Consider the following 19,834-nt stretch of genomic DNA (forward strand, 5'->3'; position numbering starts at 1 on the left):
CGATGCTTCCCGGCTGGGTTCCCTGAAGAACAAGAGCAGCTGCGCGGGGGTTCAGCCACTGCCCTGTCGTTCTTTGTCTCTCCATCGCTATCCGTTTCCGTCCCGCGCGCTCCCTCCGCCGAGCCGCTGTATGTCTCACCACCTCTGGGCCTGTGTGCTGCACTAGTGGGAGCCAGGGTCCTCAACAAGTCGGAGCGACTGGATCCGAACAGCTGGAGGGCAGTAACTCTCAGCGGACACACAGCGAGGAATGTTGAAATGAACAAACGCTATTTTCTCTCTTTCTGCATCATATGTTTTGTTGGCCGCTACAAATGGTTTTATGTCTCAGTTAGAATTGTAATTAGTGGAACTCTCGTGTATTCTTTGCAAAAGAGAGCACAAGCTCTCGCAGGAACAGAACCTGAATAACTTTAATTTGCCGAGTACATTACACACCTGAGGAATTTGCAGATTTGTTTTGAGTAAAGCGTGTTTTTAGAGGGCCTGTGTAGCCTGTGTTTCTCGGCTACACACAGTGTTTTAGGGACAGACAGGAACCTCCCGCAGTACAAGGAATGAACAGAGGTATTTATACATTAGATATGCACAGTTGGTTGACAAATGTACACATTTCTAGTTTCCAATTTCCATCTCCATCCCACTGCTCTTTACAAGCATATTCCGTTAAGTTATATTCCCCGTCACTATTCATTTAGATTCCGGCATTGTTCTTTCAGCGATGCTGTTTCTCCATCACAATACGTCGTTTACGAACAAACTCTTGCAATAGTGCACCAGTGCTTTGAACCAGATAAACAGAGAAGACTGCGGATGAGCAATTCGTGTGTGTCTTATATTGTCCATATATTTGTGGAGCCGTCCTTTTGTGGACATGATGCAAACCAGGGGTCCACGTGGGTGGGAAAGGCTCTTCTGAGCTGGACAGTTGCTGCCTACAGCTTTCCCCTTTTGCCTCTTTAAATTACCTGTCACCTCTCCTGCCACCCGATTGTTCCACACCGGTCGGCCAAATGGATATAGAAGCAGGCAGCCATTGTTGCAGCAAAATAGGCGGTTGTTGTCTGTTGAGGAGCTTGTGAAATTGCATTTCAGTATGAAGGCCATGTTTTCAGAGGAAACTGCTGTTTTTTTGCTATAGACCCCAAACACAAAAGAACCCCAGCAAGGATTTATTTTTTTCAGAATCTATAATAATTTTGTACAACAACAGCTCAGTTGTAGAAAGAAAGTCGATTAACTGTGCTCTCTCACCATCAAGGCTTTCAGCTCAAGTACCAGAGTCCCAGTAAAAAGCGAATTGACCTCAGGGAGCGAGACTCCAGCTTGTAACAGCTGGGGAGTCTTTGTGGAGCAAATTAAAATGTTGCTTCTGAATAGGCACCAGAGCTCGTCTCTCATTGGAATCTGTCAAATCTGTCTTGTTTTATGGCAGCAATCGTTATCAATCTCTATATTACTGTGTCATATATTACCATACTGTGTATTTGAATAAAAAGCAATACGTCAACTTAACTAAAATGTTATAAAAATGATTTATCTTGGTGCTAAACTGTTGGTCTATTTTAATTCATTCATTCAGATATAGTTTATATAAACATGACATTGAAGTGTTTGGACAAAAACATTTTGAAACAAAGGCTAAATCTATGTCTATCTATATTTAACAAAGGGTCTGGCCTGTCTTTCAAACACATTTGTGGGTTATAGATATTAAAGTAATAAAGCAAAATGGGCCATTAAGCTGGAAAACTTAAAAAATATATGAACGTATATACAAATACATACATATATATGTATATATTTATATGTGTGTGTGTGTATATATATATCAATATATATATATATATATATATATATACATACACGCATACATATATATTCCCAAAATTGCATACTCCACGAGCACAAGACAGAATTGTGTAAAATCATTTCTGCACGGGATTACCTCTTTTTTCCAAAAAAATCAGAATATCAAGATTTCAATGTATTTATTTCTTATTCCACCTGGCCTCTATATGTATTTGTGTATTTGACTCAACTCTGTGGTAACAGTTTTGTAGGTCACTAGTGTTGGTCATACTTATTTCAAACGTGTTCGTCTCAGCAGAACAACTTTGCATCCCAGTAAATAAATCATCTAATGAGTAAAAAGTATTGCTTTTTGGGGGAGGGAAGGGGCTGGAATGTTTTACCGTGAGATTTGTACTGTTGTATGGAGTGCTGTCATGGTGTGAAGGTTATCATATGCTTATATGAGGGATATTTACATTCATACGTCTGCATTGCCTGTGTGACTCCGATGAGAGAGATTGTTAGAAGTTCCTTCGAACAAAGAAATTTAAGAAACCGTTTTGTGTTCAGATTACTCCCGCGCTCACTCTCCCGAGATCGATGTCTCCGTTGACTTGTCCTCCTCTGAGAGACGTTGACTGAAGTCGTTGATACAGTGTTGTGTGATCACTGCACCTTTACTCACCTGGTTTTCTTGCCTCTGGCTGTTGATCTTTGGAAACCGTAGTCTTTGGCTTACTGTCAGTTTAGCTCAGCCAAGTCAGTAGCCAGCAAGATGCTTGTCTCCTGGTGGTGCTTTCATGGAGGTAATCAAGGGTGATCCTGTCTTTATTCCCACCACCGCACATGAAAGTAGGCCAGATAGTGGGTAGCAAAAGCTGTGTGTGTGTGTGTGTGTGTGTGTCTGTAACTAACATGGCACTGGGTTCTTTTTGGCCTCAGATGGCAAAGAAACAGGCTTTTCGTGCCCTGCAGTCACAACAAATTAGTGAATTAATAAGACATTTGGTGTTGCCTGGCCTTCCTCTTGACTGCCTGCTCTGCATGAAGGGAGCTGGCCTTGAACCTCCACACTGTGTGTGCGTGTGTGCGTGTGTGTGTGCGTGTGTGTGTGTGTGTGTGTGTGTGTGTGTGTGTGTGTGTGTGTGTGTGTGTGTGTGTGTGTGTGTGTGTGTGTGTGTGTGTGTGTGTGTGTGTGTGTGTGTGTGTGTGTGTGTGTGTGTGTGTGTGTGTGTGTGCGAACGAACATGGAGGAGGCATGAAGCCCACTGGCCATGGGATTTGACGTTCTCTCAGCCCAACTCTGTGAATCAGATCAGGAAGACTATGAGAAAGCCACTCAAAATGGAAAATACGTTTTCACAGGCTTTTATTTTTGGCTTTATTATAACAACAAAATGAAAAAAAGGGCACATGTAAATTTGAGCGAGCAACAAATGTTGGTGTAAAACAAAGTTGAAAAGAATATGCTTTAGTTTATGGCATTGTTTCAAGAGCTTGAATTGTCTCACACGGGGCCTGGTGTTAGCCTTGTTTCAGCTCGCAAAATGTCACAACAATGCGAGCACATGCGCGGCACAACATTGTGCTTTTTGAAAGAGTTTCCGTGAAGCCTTTGTGTCTTGTCTCTTTTTTTTCTTTCGCGAGGACTCCAGTGCTCTTTTCAGCAAAAGCAAACGAGGCCTATGTTGGGTCCCTTGTGTGAAAAAGAGCAGGGAGTGCAGGAGGTGTTGGTGTACATGCGTGCATGTGGACAATCCCGAGCACCGTGACGCTTTCCACTACCCTGGGGAAAGGCTCCACAGTGGCACTGCTGCCCATACTCGGTGGCTGAGCAAGGAGGGCCAGGTGGTGGTGCCGAGTGCGGCACAGTCAAGCGTGGACGCGGCGCATGCTGTGACATTTGCCTTTCGCCGACTGCTGCAGGGAGAGGAAAAATCTGCTTTTCCATATGCTTGTGCTCGTCGCAACCCTTCCCACTGCCCCCTCCCATCCCACTGATTCTGCCCCCCCCCCCCCCCCCCACCACCCCCTCTCTTCTCCCCAGTCTCAACCAGATGGCTCCCTGAACATTGTTTACCTTGGGTGACGGTCCCAGATGCAGAGTGTGTCCATCGGCATCCCCATTCCGCCCAGTTAGTTTCCTCATTCCTCTGCTCCCTCTTCAGCTGAAGTGCCAGTCACGGCCCTTACACTCAAGTTGCATTAAGTCTGTCGATTTTTTATTTTTTTTTGCGGATCGTCTCAAAAACACCACAAGTAGACGCACACATGTAGGCTCTCTATCTCTCTCTCAATGACTTTCTCTTTTGCTCAGTGGTTCACACTTGCGTGAGCACATCTCTTCACACCTTCTCGGTCTCACACCAAATACGGAGAAGCAGAGTTTGTTTCCCTGATCAGGGCTGCCGTCTTTCCCCGGCTCCACTTGTTTGCCGTGCATTGTGTGCGCTGACATATGGGAGCTCCCTTATGGCTGCCTATTGACGATTGGAAATAGGCCTCCAGATGTTGCCAGCGCAGAGGGCCAGATGCTTTTAGCACCACTGGGTGGAGCGCCACAGAAAGCCCGTCGTCCCGACAAGCTGAACCTCGCCCCCTTCTAAGACACAAACGCTCTCCTCATTTCTCATCAGTGTTGAATGCTTTTTTCAGATAAAGCGATGTAAATTTCAAGCACCACAGTTGGTGCGGCCAAGAGAAATACAATAATGCAGCAGACCTGAAAGAGAGTGTGTACTGCATTCGTGAGTACGTTCAAGTGAGTGCGGTTTCAACAGCAAAATTGCCCTCATGCCCCCGTTCCTTTTAGTGGGATGTGATTGTGTATAAAATGCAAATTGCCACGAGTGAAAAGCCCACGGTTCACATTCCGCTGATGTCGTTGGCCTTGAAGAGGAGAAGCCCGCGGGCTAGCGGCTGGCGGTGGAGTTACTGCGGCTGCAGATTGAATAGCTTCTTCAATACACGTGTTGCACAAGGAGCGGTGCTGTGGATTGAATATGTTCAAGGGCAAGGCCTTTGTGTGTGGAGGGAAAAGAACGGAGAGAGCAAAGGTGCAGGTTATCGGGGTGATTGTGATGGTTTATGGTTCAATTGAATTTCCTAAGATTGGACAGTTCAGGCCAGTGACCTCGCTGCAGCCTGCTCTCTTGAGTGGCTCGTACGGGTGAAGTGCTCATGGACCGAAACTCTTTTTGTGTTCGCCAGCATTTAGTTGATTTCTCCACAGCCTGTAGGCCCCGAGGCGCTGCCGTCGGTCCCTGTAAGAAATTGCCATTTTGCACCGACATGTCTTGTTATCCGCTTACAACACAAGGAACTTGTAGTATCATTTACTATAAAAGCCTTTGAATTCTTTAAGAAAATGATAGCACAGTCATTGTAATTCTACAGCAATCATTTTCTAATCAACATGGAAAATATCCTTCCTCCTTTTTTGTAATATTAAAGACCTATTTAAATATCTTCTAATCATGTCATGGGGGGGATATCCAGTTGCGATGCAGCAGCTGCTGTTGTGCATTGCAATCTCCTGTTGTTGGTGTTTTCAAAGATGCTCATGTGAGATTTTCAATGGAAGCCGGTGACGCGGAGCTACAAACTGACGGCCGACACGTCGCCGAGCGTGAACCGGTCTCCACTTTCCTCAGCGCTCCAATGACACAGTGAAGCGTCAATCAACCATATGGTTTAGTTTCACCCTGTTCCGTTCCATCTAAAAAAAAAAGGAAAAGGCCACCAGCCAGTTCCCAGTGCTGTTTAAGCGCTCGAGCAACACTTCAACGGCGACTCGGCCGGTTACGCTCGGCTGTTTTGTTGCTTTTGTGGCTCGTAGTGTCGACTTAACATATAGAACCGTTCTTGAAATCTGAAGAAGCTTTTAAATCTTTGCGAGTTGATTTCCATCTTTGCCTTTTCTAAAGGTAGAAAATCAATCTAAATCAAAATTTGTATTTAATGTGCTAAAACATGAACATTTACCACAACCATTATATATATTAAAAAAACTTTTACTATGTACAATATTGCTTAAAGTAATAATAAGAATACCTCCACAATTTTGCATTCTTAATATAAGACCTACCAAGTTAATATCAATCAAATATCAATAATGTGGTATATTTCCTGCAGCCATCCTGGCGACATGCCTGTAGACACCAGTAGGTTCCTGTGTGTTGTGCCTTAGAGATCAGAGGGACCATGTAGTGCTCTACTGTGTCATCCAGCGTGAAGCCCATGATATCCTGCATGAGGCTAAACGGCTGGGATTTTCTGAATCCGTCAAACTTCTCCAACACCACATTGAGCGAACACCTCTCTGCCTCAATTAGCACCTTCTAACTTATCCCGCATTCATTGCTTCACTCGTCTCCCTCCCGTAACGCTAACTCCATCAGCACCACCTCCGTTTCTTCATTCTCTCTGAGCGAAGTGACACCGTGTGATAGCGTGTTCTTCACACACGGACATCTTCTCCCGACTGCAGCGACCAATTTTTACAGAGAAAGAAGTGAGAAGTCTCGTAATTATCAAAAGTGCAATAGTCTGTAAATGAATGTTACATTTGGGAACCCTTTAAATGATCCGTATTTTGTCAAACCTGCGTGAGAGACTGTTACAGCTGAAATTTGTAGTACTGTTTCAGCAGATTCAAGTATTTGCTTCTACATCGTATATTATGGGTGATGGTTTCTTTTAACTTGATTGTACTTTAAGTGTGTGGTATGTGAATGCGTAGGCTCACGGTGTGAATATTAGAAGAAGACTCTCTATGCATACTTTATATTAAATGGCTCAGTTGCAAAAAAAAATACAACATAATGGAATTTATTGCACATCTACTGCTCAGAGCTTATTTAACGTTTTATCTCTACTGACTATTACACTTGTGGTAACAAGGCAAAGTTCAGGAAAATGTGAAATATCTGTTGTATAGTGAGAGAATGGGCAGCAAAGGGTTGTTTGGCCCAAAACAGCAGCTTTAACCTCTTTTTGAAGTTGCTGAGAGATGATGCTTTTGGCCCGCTACACATCATTCCCTTGAACTCAACAAATCCGTAACTACTGGCACGTGTCAGTAACACAGTCATTGCTATTGAGTCATCGTTGTGTTTTTTCTTGTCAGCTGCTGGCACGCCTTCAGCTCGCCCAGCTACACTACCGACCCTAGTCCGTGTGTCACTGTCAGATTCTGACCATCTGTGTCTGAGTTTCTGTTTAAGGTTAGTCTTCATCGGTGATCGGCAGTAACAGCTGGCTCTGGAGAGCCATCTCTCTCTCTCTCTCTCTCTCTCTCTCTCTCTCTCTCTCTCTCTCTCTCTCTCTCTAACCCCCTGCCCCCACCCCTTCCTCACTAACCAGCGGAAACTTCTACAGCTGTCATCTGCTTTCCCAAATGACCCAGCTTTCATTCCAGCTGCCATCCCAGCGCCCTGCTCCCAGCCCCAGTCTCGCTTCAAGGCTAAGCCCAGTTTTTCTTCTGTATCCTGCCGCAATCGCAATTGAAGGGAGGCCGACGTCTACCCTCAATCTCAAACACATTGCCAACTCAGCCACCATCTCGGCTCTATCTTTAAACTTGGCTGCCAGGTCTTCTTATCCAAAATAATCTCCAAAGTAAAGCCAGATCAGGGTTTAGAAACGGAATCTTTAGTGTGTTTCAAAGCCAGCCCACACATCGTAGCCCCATTATGTGTCCGTAATTTCCCGGCTTGTATAGCTCTTGAGTCATTTCACCAATATACATTGTTTTTGAGTTTCTGCTACTGTGCATCACTCACTTGTTTTGTTTTTCTCGGTTCCAGGAGCGTCACCCAAGATCATCAAGCTGCAAGAGGAACCATCAGAATATACTGACTCGCCTAAAGGCAAGAGTCCAGCCGCCAACAGCACCTTGGTCCCCGTCAAAGGCATAAATAACCTCGGTAACACCTGCTTCTTCAACGCTGTCATGCAGGTTGGTATAGCGATGCGTTAAGTCAAACCTGAGTAATTGTCCGTGTCTGAATACTGTCAGGGAAGAGACTTATATGAAATATTTGCTAATATTTAGACAGAATACATACCCTAGGAAATAACAGAAGTAGGTGTGATTAAAGGTATCCTCATAAACCTGAAGCATGATCACATTACTTGAAGGTGGATTTCTCACGAGAAGTGATTGCTCTATTTTAAGAGACCCTATGATAGCCTAATGAGTCACATGAGTCAATCAACATGACAATATACCTTTCCGTGTTTCCATTTAGGTTACTCAAGTACTGTACTTACGTACAATTTGAGGTACTTCCATTTTATGGAAACTTTATATTTATGTATATTGTGAATGCAGGACTTTTACTTGTAACATAGTATTTTCACACTGTGCTCTAGTAAATAATTGAATCATAAACGCATATTGGTTTTATGAATGTGAATGGTGATGACACGGCAAACATGTCACCCTCCCAAAGCATGGTAAATGAGGCTGGCGCCGTGTTTCCAGAGGGGGTCGGGTGGGTTTGCCGACATCGCCGCAGATCGCGTACTGAGGACAGTGCGGCCCGGTTAACAGTCGTGCGGGGAACAGGGTGTTCTGTCACTCACCGCAGGAAGAGAGGGCGCAGCGAGCGAGTTCACGGCCCAGGGACCCCGCCAGCCACTTTCCTAGCGGAACGAGAGCCGGTCGCTGTGCCACCCTTTGAGAAAATAATTTCAGTTCATTATGAAACTGTGGCGGGACAAAAAAAACAACTTTTGAAAAGATTGGGAAACACTGCCTTTACAATGTGGAAACACTCCTCAAGTGCCGCTTCTGAAGAGCCTGGCCCGTAGTAAACCAGATGTCAGCCTTACAATGACTGTGCGTGTAAACAGGCTCGGCCTTGAGGTCGTTTTGAAGCATATTCAATGCAGCAGTAAATGCAGTGCCGGCTCGGAGCCGGTCACCTTCCCATACATGAGTAGCACTCAGTTGGTGCAGAGCATGTTCACCGTACACCGCAGCCATAGAGGCGCCCTGGTCTTTCTCTGGTCGTGTCATGGTGACTGCAAACCATCGTGCCTCTTCAACAATGAAGCTGTTTTTTTTCCGCCATTTTGTTAATCACCCTCAGGGCCCTCCTCGTTGATTGAAATTTGAGTGAGCGCGCATTACACGGTGTTCCCTCCCTCTCCCTGTCTGTTTGTGTTGTCTCCTTGAAAATTGCAATCTTTTTGGTGAAAACACGTAATTGTCAGGGGATGAGCTGCGTGTGCGTTCACAATGCCAGCTCCATTGTGCGTTTTCCATAGCAACTGTCTTCATCTTCAGGATGTGACAAAACAAGTATCTCTTGAAAGGGAAGGAAGGGATGTATCTCTAACAAGAAGGGACAAAGATGGCTTCAGGCTACTCTCTCCACCAAGGATCTTCTCTACATTTCAAACTCACAGATAATGGATGGATTTGAAAACCACTTTCAGAATAATGAACCCACCACAAGTTCTCTAAATCCTACAATGGCGATAACATGTCTCAAGGGTATTTTAATTGACCACATTCGATTGCCACAAGCAAACTGTGGATACAGTTTATCATCTTTGAAGAATCACAACTTCTTTTCTCGTCCACAACATTATCGCTGGGTCTTTTCATTTGATGAAGAGTAAACTCGGTGCCTATGACCAATTTCATGATCCAATGATTCTATGAATAGTGTCTGCTGCTTAACGTTGTTGATCTTACAAACGATACCTAATTCCATTCAATGCATGGGTGGATTTAAAATGTTCATGAAATGTTTGCAAAGCGGTCTGAAACTAGTTCTGTTCTCTGTTCTCCCCACAGAACCTGTCTCAGACGCACATGCTCATCGACCTCATCCAGGAAGTGAAGGACAAAGGCTACAAACTGAGGATCGGCCCCACGGTCGACACCAACGTGGTACAGTTTGACGTCCATCTACTTTGTTAACGCCATAGTCTTGTCCAAGATAAATTATGTATTGAACAAATGCAAATTCCTGTGCTTTTGAAATGATCATCTCAATGCTGTTTGTGTCTGACCTGTGGTTCTCTGCTGCATCATTTACATGCATTAGATCAGTGACAGTTGACCAGAACTGAATATAGATTAAATGAGTAAATTAAAAATGTATCTTAAGCAACCTTCATTGTTTGGTGTTTTTGGCTTCCAGTCAACTTTCAGTCTAATTTTAAAGGAATGCTTCAACCACCAAATGACCATTTGTATATCTGTTACTCAACCCGGGCTTCCTTGAAATCTTGTTTTTCTCGCATGCCTCCATGGTGAATAGTGAATCAAAAAACATAAAGTTTTGATGAATTGAAACACAGTAAAGAACAAAAGAAACAGCGAAACTATATCCACTGTACCGGGGGTACATTTCTAAATATCTCACCCGATTAAATTATACCACGGATTAAGTTATGCATAATTGATCAGATCACTCGGCCGCTATCTGTCTCCTCTGCTGCGTCACCCCGGCCCGCCTCAGCTCCACCGACGATCTCCCTCTTTGCCCATTTTTGGAGTTAGGCTGTGTCATCAGTGGCAAGATGGTCGCGGCCCAAAGCCACCCACTTTGAGCTTCACCATGGCCCTTTAGAAACCTATGGGCCATGTTTTATACAGTCTATGGTCGACCCACAAGCCCCGGGTCGGATGGGTTCAGGTGAGCTTACCAGAAGATATCATGGGTTCAGGCTGGTGGGTCAAAAAGTGAGAAAAAGCAGAGTTCCGAGGAAGTTATTAATAACTTAGAGAAATATTGCGCGCATCTAGTACTTCAAGGCAACACAAGATGAGTATTTGATATACAAATGTTATCCTGTTTTGATAAAGTCTTTTGAAATTTGGAAATAAGTGTTTGTATTCTGTCTCTTCATATTACAGAGTCCGTTGACAGTAACGCTGCCCAGTCCAGAGCCGCTGACTTCGGCCATGTTTCTCTTCCTCCAGAACATGAAGGAACCTGGGAAAGGCCCGATCAATCCCAAGATCCTCTTCAACCAGCTCTGCCAGAAGTAAGGCGCTGCTCTTCTTATCAGTCGCTATCAAATCACCCACGATGATACACCAGCTTCAGACTCTGTATGCACGTATTCTATCTTAGGGTCCGTGAAGTTGTCTGACTGTGCCAGCAAGCTGTTAGTATTGCAGTTCTCCGTCATCCCAGCAGCAGTTTACAACACAGGAGCCACAGCTTTCACCTGCTTTCATCCCCTCACTGCAGTATAGTGACCACTTTAACCAGCCAGACCCAGGTAGCACCTGGTCCCAGCTGAACGCCCTTCAACACACACAAAACACACGACGGGCACTGTACCCTATTAAATGTATAGCAGCAGCAACCCACTTGCAGCTCTATCTGCTATCTTGCCACACTGCTGTGCCACCTGTGTCACATTTGATCCAGAGCAAGGTCCAACAGGCCGTGTGACGGGCAGAAACAGCCCGACATTTGTGAACTGAATGAACAGCTCTTTTATCAGCAGTGTGAATGTTTGGTTGGCTGGGTTCTTCTGTGAGCATGGTACACTGCTGGTTGGGTCCACCGTGTGTGTGTGTGTGTGTGTGTGTGTGTGTGTGTGTGTGTGTGTGTGTGTGTGTGTGTATATTTGAGTAGTAGTGCAGGTGGGTGACCAGAGCATTTGACATTGGATGACTGGGTGCATCTCTGATGCGGTTTGACAGTTATTCTGGTACCTAGCTTTCATCAGAAAGGGGTGTGTGTGTGTGGGCAGCCACCTCACCTGGTACCACCTCAGCCTGCAACACACATGCAGGCAATTGTGCATTCAGACAGCAAGCGCTGCACACACCTTTATGCATTCATATGCGTCTAATTCCAGCTAGGGCTAATCTATTCCACTGACATGCATTTAAATAGAGATTGAATATGACTTTAAGCCTCAGCAGCACCCATTACCCATATGGTACACTTACACCACAAGCTGACTTGTATTGAGGCCAGTATGTGAACGCTTTGTACGTCCATCTAACTATAAAACAAGGAATCCCTGCCTGTAAGTATTTGTGTATGTCCTTTGCGTTCGTCGGGAACCGTTCATCCGATCTACTTGACACATGGCGGGTGTATTGCTGGTGACTCCAATATATGTTGAATATGGTGCAACTTGTTCATTATTGATACGCTTTGAAAAAGCAAGCGAACAGCGCTCTGTGCAGCAGAGCCAAGCACGTCGTCTGCAGCGGGCAGGCCGCGGCTAATTGACTTGCAGTTGACTTTTGCTGCTGGATACACTTGCTTTATATTTTGAACTCTTCTTCACTTCCCTGGAGTCAACGAGTGATGAGCGACAACGCTGCAAGCAGCACTTCCCGGGGCTGTTAGGCCTGTTCCAAAGGGACACGTGCTGAGAACTGGATCTGCACCATTACAGTGAAGGCAAGCCCTAACATCCACTTGCATTGTTTCTTAACAACAAAAGGGAAGCGAATGACAACAAATATTGGGAAGTTGGAGGTTTCAAAGCAAAATCAGTTAATTAAAAAATTAAGATGTGATTAATCGATAATAAAAAGAATCACTAGTTGCAGCACCATGTAGTACGATAAGATATTCTACCTTGTTCCACTCTATTGGCGAGGTAAGGGAGCATGGAGCAGCCAACCCCATACTGTAAACGTAATAGGGTTCATTCAGATCAGCTATGCTGCTGTTCTGAACGGTGAGCTGTGTGCTGAACAACCTGGATCTTAGCAATAAATAATATTTGGGGGGAAAGAAATCCCAAATATTTACTCTTGTTTTATTATTTATAAGTTTCTAATTCTACAGATAGTATAAAACCATTCACTCACCGGCATCAGTGAAGCACGAGAGCAGAGGATTGTTGTGATTGTGTGTCATTTTAGCAGCACCACTGCAGAATGACTATAAGGGATGCAGTGAATAGTGTGGCCTAATCTTTACCTGCAACTGTGCAGAAATACCGGTTTCAACAGAATGCATAGACGTACAAAAAAAAGATCTTGATTTAGAATTTGAATGTCAACATTATGAATGAAGTTTGAAGAAATATTCGGTACAGCCCTGGTTGTTTTAACGATTGTGAGGAAATTGTGGTTTATCAAGTAATGGTCATCATGATTTCAGCTGCTTATTCCTATTTATATGGAAGAACTGGAGATTTCTTGTACCGTATTTTCCGCACTATAAAGCGCACCGGATTATAAGGCGCACCTTCAATGAATGGCCTATTTTAGAACTGTTTTTATATATAGGGCGCACCGGATTATAAGGCGCATAGAATAGAACAGCGTCGTAAGCGTGTCTCTTGAAAGGTGCCATTTTGGGGTCTTTATACACACAAGTGGTGTTGGACTAGGAGTAAGCACAGTACCGGTGTTTACCGCGGTGCGGCTTTGTAGTTTACCAGTCGTACTGAAACATTTTGACAGAGCGCCGTGTACAACCAGTATGGATCAACCAATTAACCAATTGATCCATATATAAGGCGCTCCGGATTACAAAGCGCACTGTCGTTTTTTGAGAAAATTAAAGGCTTTTAAGTGCGCCTTATCGTGCGGAAAATACGGTACTTTCAAGGCCTTATTCCCTTAAATGCTGTTCCCTTCAACATCCACAAAGTGTATTCTGAACTGCATTCTGAACTGGCCCGAATACTCGCATGCTTCTCTAATAAACTCCTCCACACAGCACCTCATCTACAGTCAGTCAGGTCTCCAGCTTTGAGCTGAAAGGACGAGGTCAAGGACTGCTTCTGTTTGTATGTTCCTCCATTTCAGTGACCTCTGTGCTCGCTACACTCTGTGAATATAGCATATATCATCTTCTTTTGTCATTCCAAGAGGTTTGGGTATGTCCTTCGCCTGTGGGCGCTGAGAGCGCTTGTCCGTTTCTCTTTCACTGACTTTCCCAGTATGTTGGTGTTAATGGGAAGGTTAATAAGGATACCTGGCTACGATAGGGGCCAGTTTGAGCATTAATGTGCAGAACTGAAGCCCTATTGAGCCCAGTTTTTCATTTATTGACTGTTTAACACGACGATTTGGCTATTTGTACCTTGCTTTTTGTTTTTGTAAATATCTGGCAGCTCAATATGTACGTAGTTAAATGTGTCCCGTCACAGTTTCATTTTGAATTTAATATTTTTTACCATTCAAAGCTATGCAACCAATGTGTTCATGATTAAATTGTTTACTAGCGCACAACATTCTTCATAGCTATAGCCTCTGAAAAAAAATTAAAAAGTCCCTGACAGCTGATTTGACTGATTGACTTTCAGGGGGCAGCCCTGGAGTGTCTGTGTGTTTCTGGTCGTGTGCGCATGTGCGTGTGCGTGTGTGCGCGCGCATGCATTTGACCTCTACCAGCTGAGTACCCCACAGCCTGCCTCTTCCCCCTGCCAGCAAAAGGGGTCTGGTCTGTGCTCGGACCAGTGCCAGGCTATGTGGGTTGGATGGTCAGCACCACACACTCTATCTGGTGCCAGAGAGGGTCCCAGCTTGTACCAAGGCCTTGTTTTACTACAAAGCTCGTTGGTGGTGTGAAGACAGGGGAAAGTAACTTTTGATTCAAATATTGATTTACCTCCTGGAGTCTGAGGTCAGGGACAGTGTTTTTCATAAGGTCGGTCTACTGCTGCTATTTGTTAAGAATGGCAGGCCCTCTCTATGCATGTCTAATGCATGCGATGAATAAAAAAGGCCACAGAGAGACATTCATCTACACCTGCTTCTTTCAAGGACTGATTCAATTTTCAGGACAGCCACTGGACACTTTCTTTTATTGCAAAATAAATGAAAGGTATGCTAGCTGTCTGCTCCATCCATGATGAGACTTTATGAGAAGCCTCACATCCCTGATAGGCATAGCAGAGGACAACAATAGATTCCATCTAGTGCTCTGGCATGCAGGACACACACATCCACATTGATGTACACGCAGTGCAAACACAAAGAGGCAGGGCTGGCATACTAGTCTGCTCAGGAGGAAGACCTCTTTCAGGTTGAAGAAAAGAGGCAGATATTGATAAAAGTAATACAAATATTGTTGTGTGCGCACATATGCTGAGCCGAGAAACCACAGTCCAGGGATTCTAACTTAACAGTCTGGGGCCGGTATTTCAAAAGGATCTCACAGTTTTCATCAACAAAGCCAGCTAGCTTGCTTGCGCGTTAACTACTTTACATAGAAGTCAACTGCCCAGTTAGCTCCTGTATAACCTACGCTTAATTAGCGATTGCTAAAAGTAGGTGGAAACTCAAGTCTAGTCTTACAAATGCTAAATATTATACAATTTGGACACCATATCTGTACTACCACTCGCTCCTTTTGTGAAATGGTCCAACTATGTTTTTTCTTCTGTCCACACCAGGGGCTGGGAGTCGAGTTTTGGAAATCCTTTAGCCGGTCATATTGGGATCACCATGATCCAACCTGCCAATGTTTTGAATTACTCGGACAAAGGCGGTGTGATCATTTTGATCCTTGACTAAGAAAAGGGAGATTCAACTCTCCGGATCATTCGGATCTAAATGACAGGTTTTTCAATACTGGCCCCTGATGATAAGAATCCATTAACTTTGGTCTACCAGTGAATGTTAAAACAAGGATTGTTGATGACTCCTCTATGTCTATAATAGGAATAATTAAACCTGCGCAAATAAGCACAAGTTGATAAATACATTGTTTTCAGAGAAGGTGACCATGAAACGTCACCTAAAGCAGGTATGGATTTTGTCAGCGTCTCTCAATCTTGCAAAACCGTCGTGGATTGATTGAAAAAAAGGAAACTAAAGAGACCAGAAGTCAATAGAGGCTGTCTGGTTTACTGATTAAGAAGAGAAAAAAAACATTCAAACGTAGTTTCCTGGGTGAGATGTGGGAGTTTTATTGTTGGTAAGGATACAGTCAGTCAAATCAATAGAATAAATGTAGAATGGTTCAGATATGCACAGAGCTCTATGTTTTTCATGAACATATTGGAAGTCATTGAGACATAGATACATTTAGTTTATGCCTATATGTGAGCAAATGCTGGATGAATGTACGATGTGAGCTGTGTGCGGGTGCATTGTGTCGCTCAGACAGTACATGTGTGTGTGTTTGGGGGCGGGGAGCTTGTGTGGCCTTGTGTCTGGTACTAACTCATCCGGCTATTAATTGTGTTCGCACCGCAGCTGTTTGCTTTGGCCAGATTGAGAGCAGCGCTACAGGGCCCTTCTGCTTCTCTCCACTGGGATGAGCTTCCAGACCTCCTCATTCCCACTGATCCCAACCAACCTTTTACGTTTTTTTCTCTCTACTTCCTCTGCCTCTGTCTGTCTGTCTCTCTTTTTCCATCTCACTCATTTCCTTCTCTCTTTTGCCATGTATTCCCCTCTCTGTGTCTCTCTCTCGGGAGATCGTCAGACTAGTCAGTGGAACGACAGGCGAGCATTCCTTCACATGCTGTTCACTTTTAGGGATGGTGCATAAGTGACATATGGGCTTTGTACCATCCTCACCCCTCCACCCACCCTTGCCCATGTGTCTGCACGAAAAGGGCATAAGAGACAGATATCGTGTCTTTATGTGAGGGTGGGGGACTCGAGGCTCCTCCAGACCTCCTGGTTATGACCTGTGTCGAGGGCAGGTGGTTGGCCATCTCTCCCCCAACCATGGACATCCCGTCTTGGGCCACATGTCAGCGTGTCTTAGAGGGATGATTAATATTCAGTGAATTATTCCAATAAGTAGGATTATGAATGGCATTAATAATTGGATACAAAACACTGTCGCCAGATTGTGTCTACACCAGGATAATATATAAACAAACACAAATGGCACAATATTGTGTATAATTATTAATAAAGACTGGTATGTATCTGGTGGGTCACAGTGACAGCAGATCTATTAATGCCACACTACTGTATAAGAACCCGAGGACCACTGGTGTAATCGATACAATACCATTAAAGGAAGTTAACCCACCACCCTCCGAACATCCTAAACATTTGACTGATGGCTTCTCAAACCAGCGATGTGGCCTCTCCATGTGTGTCGGACCAACCTGTCCTGTGGTTATGTGGCTGGCTCGGCCCAACAGGTTGCATTGGCTCCGGCCCTGGCTGCCCAGCTGCCCCTGGCATCTGTCCTCACATCTGCTTCACTGCGGACGACCAGGGGACGGGCCCAAGGAGAGCCTCTCCTCTAACCGCTCCGGCATGAATGTCCAGGATGAATACCCACCAACAATATGGCATTAATGTGCTCAGCGAAAGGTCACGATAAGTTGACGGCCAGCATGGTAGAGCTGTGCTGTGACTACCGGTTGTTGTTGTTATTATTATTATCTTTGTCCTGTGCGGAGCACTTTTGGCCCGTAATGGACCTCTGTATTCAACCCAATGGAACAAAGATTGTGTCAATTGGCTATTCATTTTAGAGCATTGTCTGCCTTTTAAGACTTCCTGCCTGCATACGATATGATTGAAAGTCTGTGGAATAATTTTGAATTATAGAAATACAGAAAAAAATGCTTGTGGACAAGATCTAATATTAAAATCAAATAATTGTTTTAAACACTGGCAATTAATTTGACTTTCATCTGTGTTTTTATTTTGTTTTTTCCCAGAGCGCCGCGCTTCAAGGGCTACCAACAACAAGACAGCCAGGAGCTTCTGCACTACCTACTGGACTCCATACGAGTAGAGGAAACTAAAGTGAGCTTACATACACACACATACTCCTGTGATGACCAAGTCCTGAATATAAGTGCTGTTGATCTATTTCCTTTTTTTTTTTTTTTTTTTTCAAAGTTTGCTTTAAGTTTTACTCTTCGTTACAGAAAGGTCCTTTAAATCTGTACAGAGTTACAGAGCTATTGCTAACAAACCCATCATTACCTACTTTGTGTTTTGTGCTAATTATAAATTCATTACATTTTTGCATGCGGCTAACATTAAAACTAAGATGGTGAACATGGTAACATTACACCTGCTGAACATCACCGTGTTAGCACTGTAACGGTGAAAATGTTAGCATGCCGGCGTTTGCATTTAGCTCAAAGCACCACAGTGCCCAAGTACAGCCCTCAGAGCTGCTAGCATGGCTGTACAACATTAATTTGTTTTCTTCTATTTGATGTGGCTATTTGTATTTAGTTTTTATTTTTATTTTGTCATCTTCAAATGTTTGCCTAAGTAGCTGCGTTGTGTTTTATGGACTACATTCAACAATTGATATAAGCAACAATGATGGTAGTTCACTTATATAACTCATGCTAATGCCTGAAATGAGTTGAGAGTAGCACCAATAACAGAATTATCTGGAATTTGTTTGTTTTGAAAAGCCATCCTAGACTCGTGTAGTCATAATGTAAGACATCCAGCGGTGTGGGTGGCAGTGTAAGCTCTCACTGCTCACAACCCAATATCTGTTTTTTGCTTGGCCAGTCATTTTTGTTTTGTTTCAACCTGATGGTGCCATGTTTTTTGGCAAGTACAAACTCCCTTCACAGGGCAATTAGGAGGCCCCACAGCAGCCCTTTTCAGGGCTGAGCTGGCCCCTGTGGCCCCACCAGTGGCTATGTGAACCAAGGAGGAGAAGTTAGCGGGTGTGTTTAGTGGTCAGCCCCAGACCCAGGAGGGGCCGCAGGCTGGGCTCCCCTGCTCCCATTCAAACTTGTGAACACTGACAGTTGTGCCACTTAGGGGCCTTGCAAGTGGCACGACCGGCATCATTGTGTGATCTTGGGAAACCCACAGCTGCTGAATGAGCTCCGGGGCTGTCCCATTGTGCTGGAGGGTCACCCACAGCCCCCCTCCTACACACACACACACACGCACACACGCACGCACACACGCGCACACACACACACACACACTCATCAGCCCATCTCCCAATCCAATCAAGGAAGTAAAGAGGGAGGGGGGGTACAGCCTCCTCTATTCATTCACTCAGAAACTCATTTATACAGCCAGCCACATTCAGAGATACTGTGGCATTTTAGCCGACATTGTTGAAGGATTTTTAAAATGAACGCAAACATTAAACTCGTTACTAACTTTTCTAATAAAGATTATACCTATTATAAGGTGTTTGTTCATTTACGTAGCTTCTTCAAACACCGGACAAACATGACACAAACAATTTTTCTAAGCTGACAGCGATGAATCTATACCAAGTGAACCTCAGTACACCTATTCATTTTGAAGAGGCACATTTGAGTAACACTTAAATTCCGTTCAAATAGCACACACACACTATCCTGTGAGCCGTGTGTCACAGAGCGAGACTGGTATTTTTAGCAGTGGGTGTCACCAACCTTTTAGAGCCCCTAAGTGTTTGTGTTGATTGGCCATTAGTATCAGAGATCTAAATATGCTAATTTGGCCCCAGTCAATTATCACCAATTAGCTGAGACGGTAGTTATTACTCTCTCAGGGCATGGACTGTCCTTCTTCGCCCTGTCTTCGTTTTAGTTTCCACCCCTGCACCCTTGTACCAGCAACCCTCTCCAACCCCCCTCCCCCGAACCCCCTCCCTCGGCCCATCCTGTGTGGGACAGTGCACGCTGTTACTTCGGGGAAGGGGGAGAGGGAGGGTATGGGGTTACTGGTAATTAATTACTAGGAGAGGCTCAGCCTGGTTTGACTGCTGACTGAGTGGGGTGCACGCTGGCTAGGCTGGGATTAACAGGACTTTTTTGACCTAAATAGCCAGTCCAGTGCGTGGGTCCTGGGACAATGGGGGGCTGACTGGTCTCGACCGCAGACATAGACCGCGGCCAATTATCTATTGATTGGTGCTTTACTGTGGCTGTGCCTCTTCACAGCTCTGTCACAGACACACTCACTGACCACGTCACCTCCAATAAGAGGGCCCCGTGAAGAGCTCATAGACACACACAGACATGCACTGTTAATTAAGAGATTCACATGGTAACGTTTTTCGACAAGCACAATAATTATTTTACACTAATGACGCTTATAAGAGGTGTACCTGTCAAACTGAGCTGTGGGCTGGATTTTGATGTTTCACTAATGGATGTAATGGAGGGAATTCGTGAAAAAAAAAAAAAA

General features: G+C 44.5%; 1 protein-coding gene across 2 annotated transcripts in view; it reads left to right on the top strand.

Moving 5' to 3' along the window:
• usp45 (ubiquitin specific peptidase 45) overlaps positions 1-19,834 on the top strand; it is a 33,281-nt gene that overhangs the window by 4,190 nt on the left and 9,257 nt on the right. For both annotated transcript variants that reach the window (XM_076096536.1, XM_076096538.1), the window contains exons 6-9: positions 7,602-7,753; positions 9,605-9,700; positions 10,673-10,803; positions 17,386-17,473. In XM_076096536.1, the coding sequence (XP_075952651.1) occupies positions 7,602-7,753; positions 9,605-9,700; positions 10,673-10,803; positions 17,386-17,473 (467 nt within the window). The remainder of the gene's footprint in view (positions 1-7,601; positions 7,754-9,604; positions 9,701-10,672; positions 10,804-17,385; positions 17,474-19,834) is intronic.

This window comes from Anarhichas minor, unplaced genomic scaffold (genome assembly GCF_050575085.1).
Source record: "Anarhichas minor isolate MPS153535 unplaced genomic scaffold, ASM5057508v1 ptg000022l, whole genome shotgun sequence".
NCBI classification, from domain to species: Eukaryota; Metazoa; Chordata; class Actinopteri; order Perciformes; family Anarhichadidae; genus Anarhichas; species Anarhichas minor.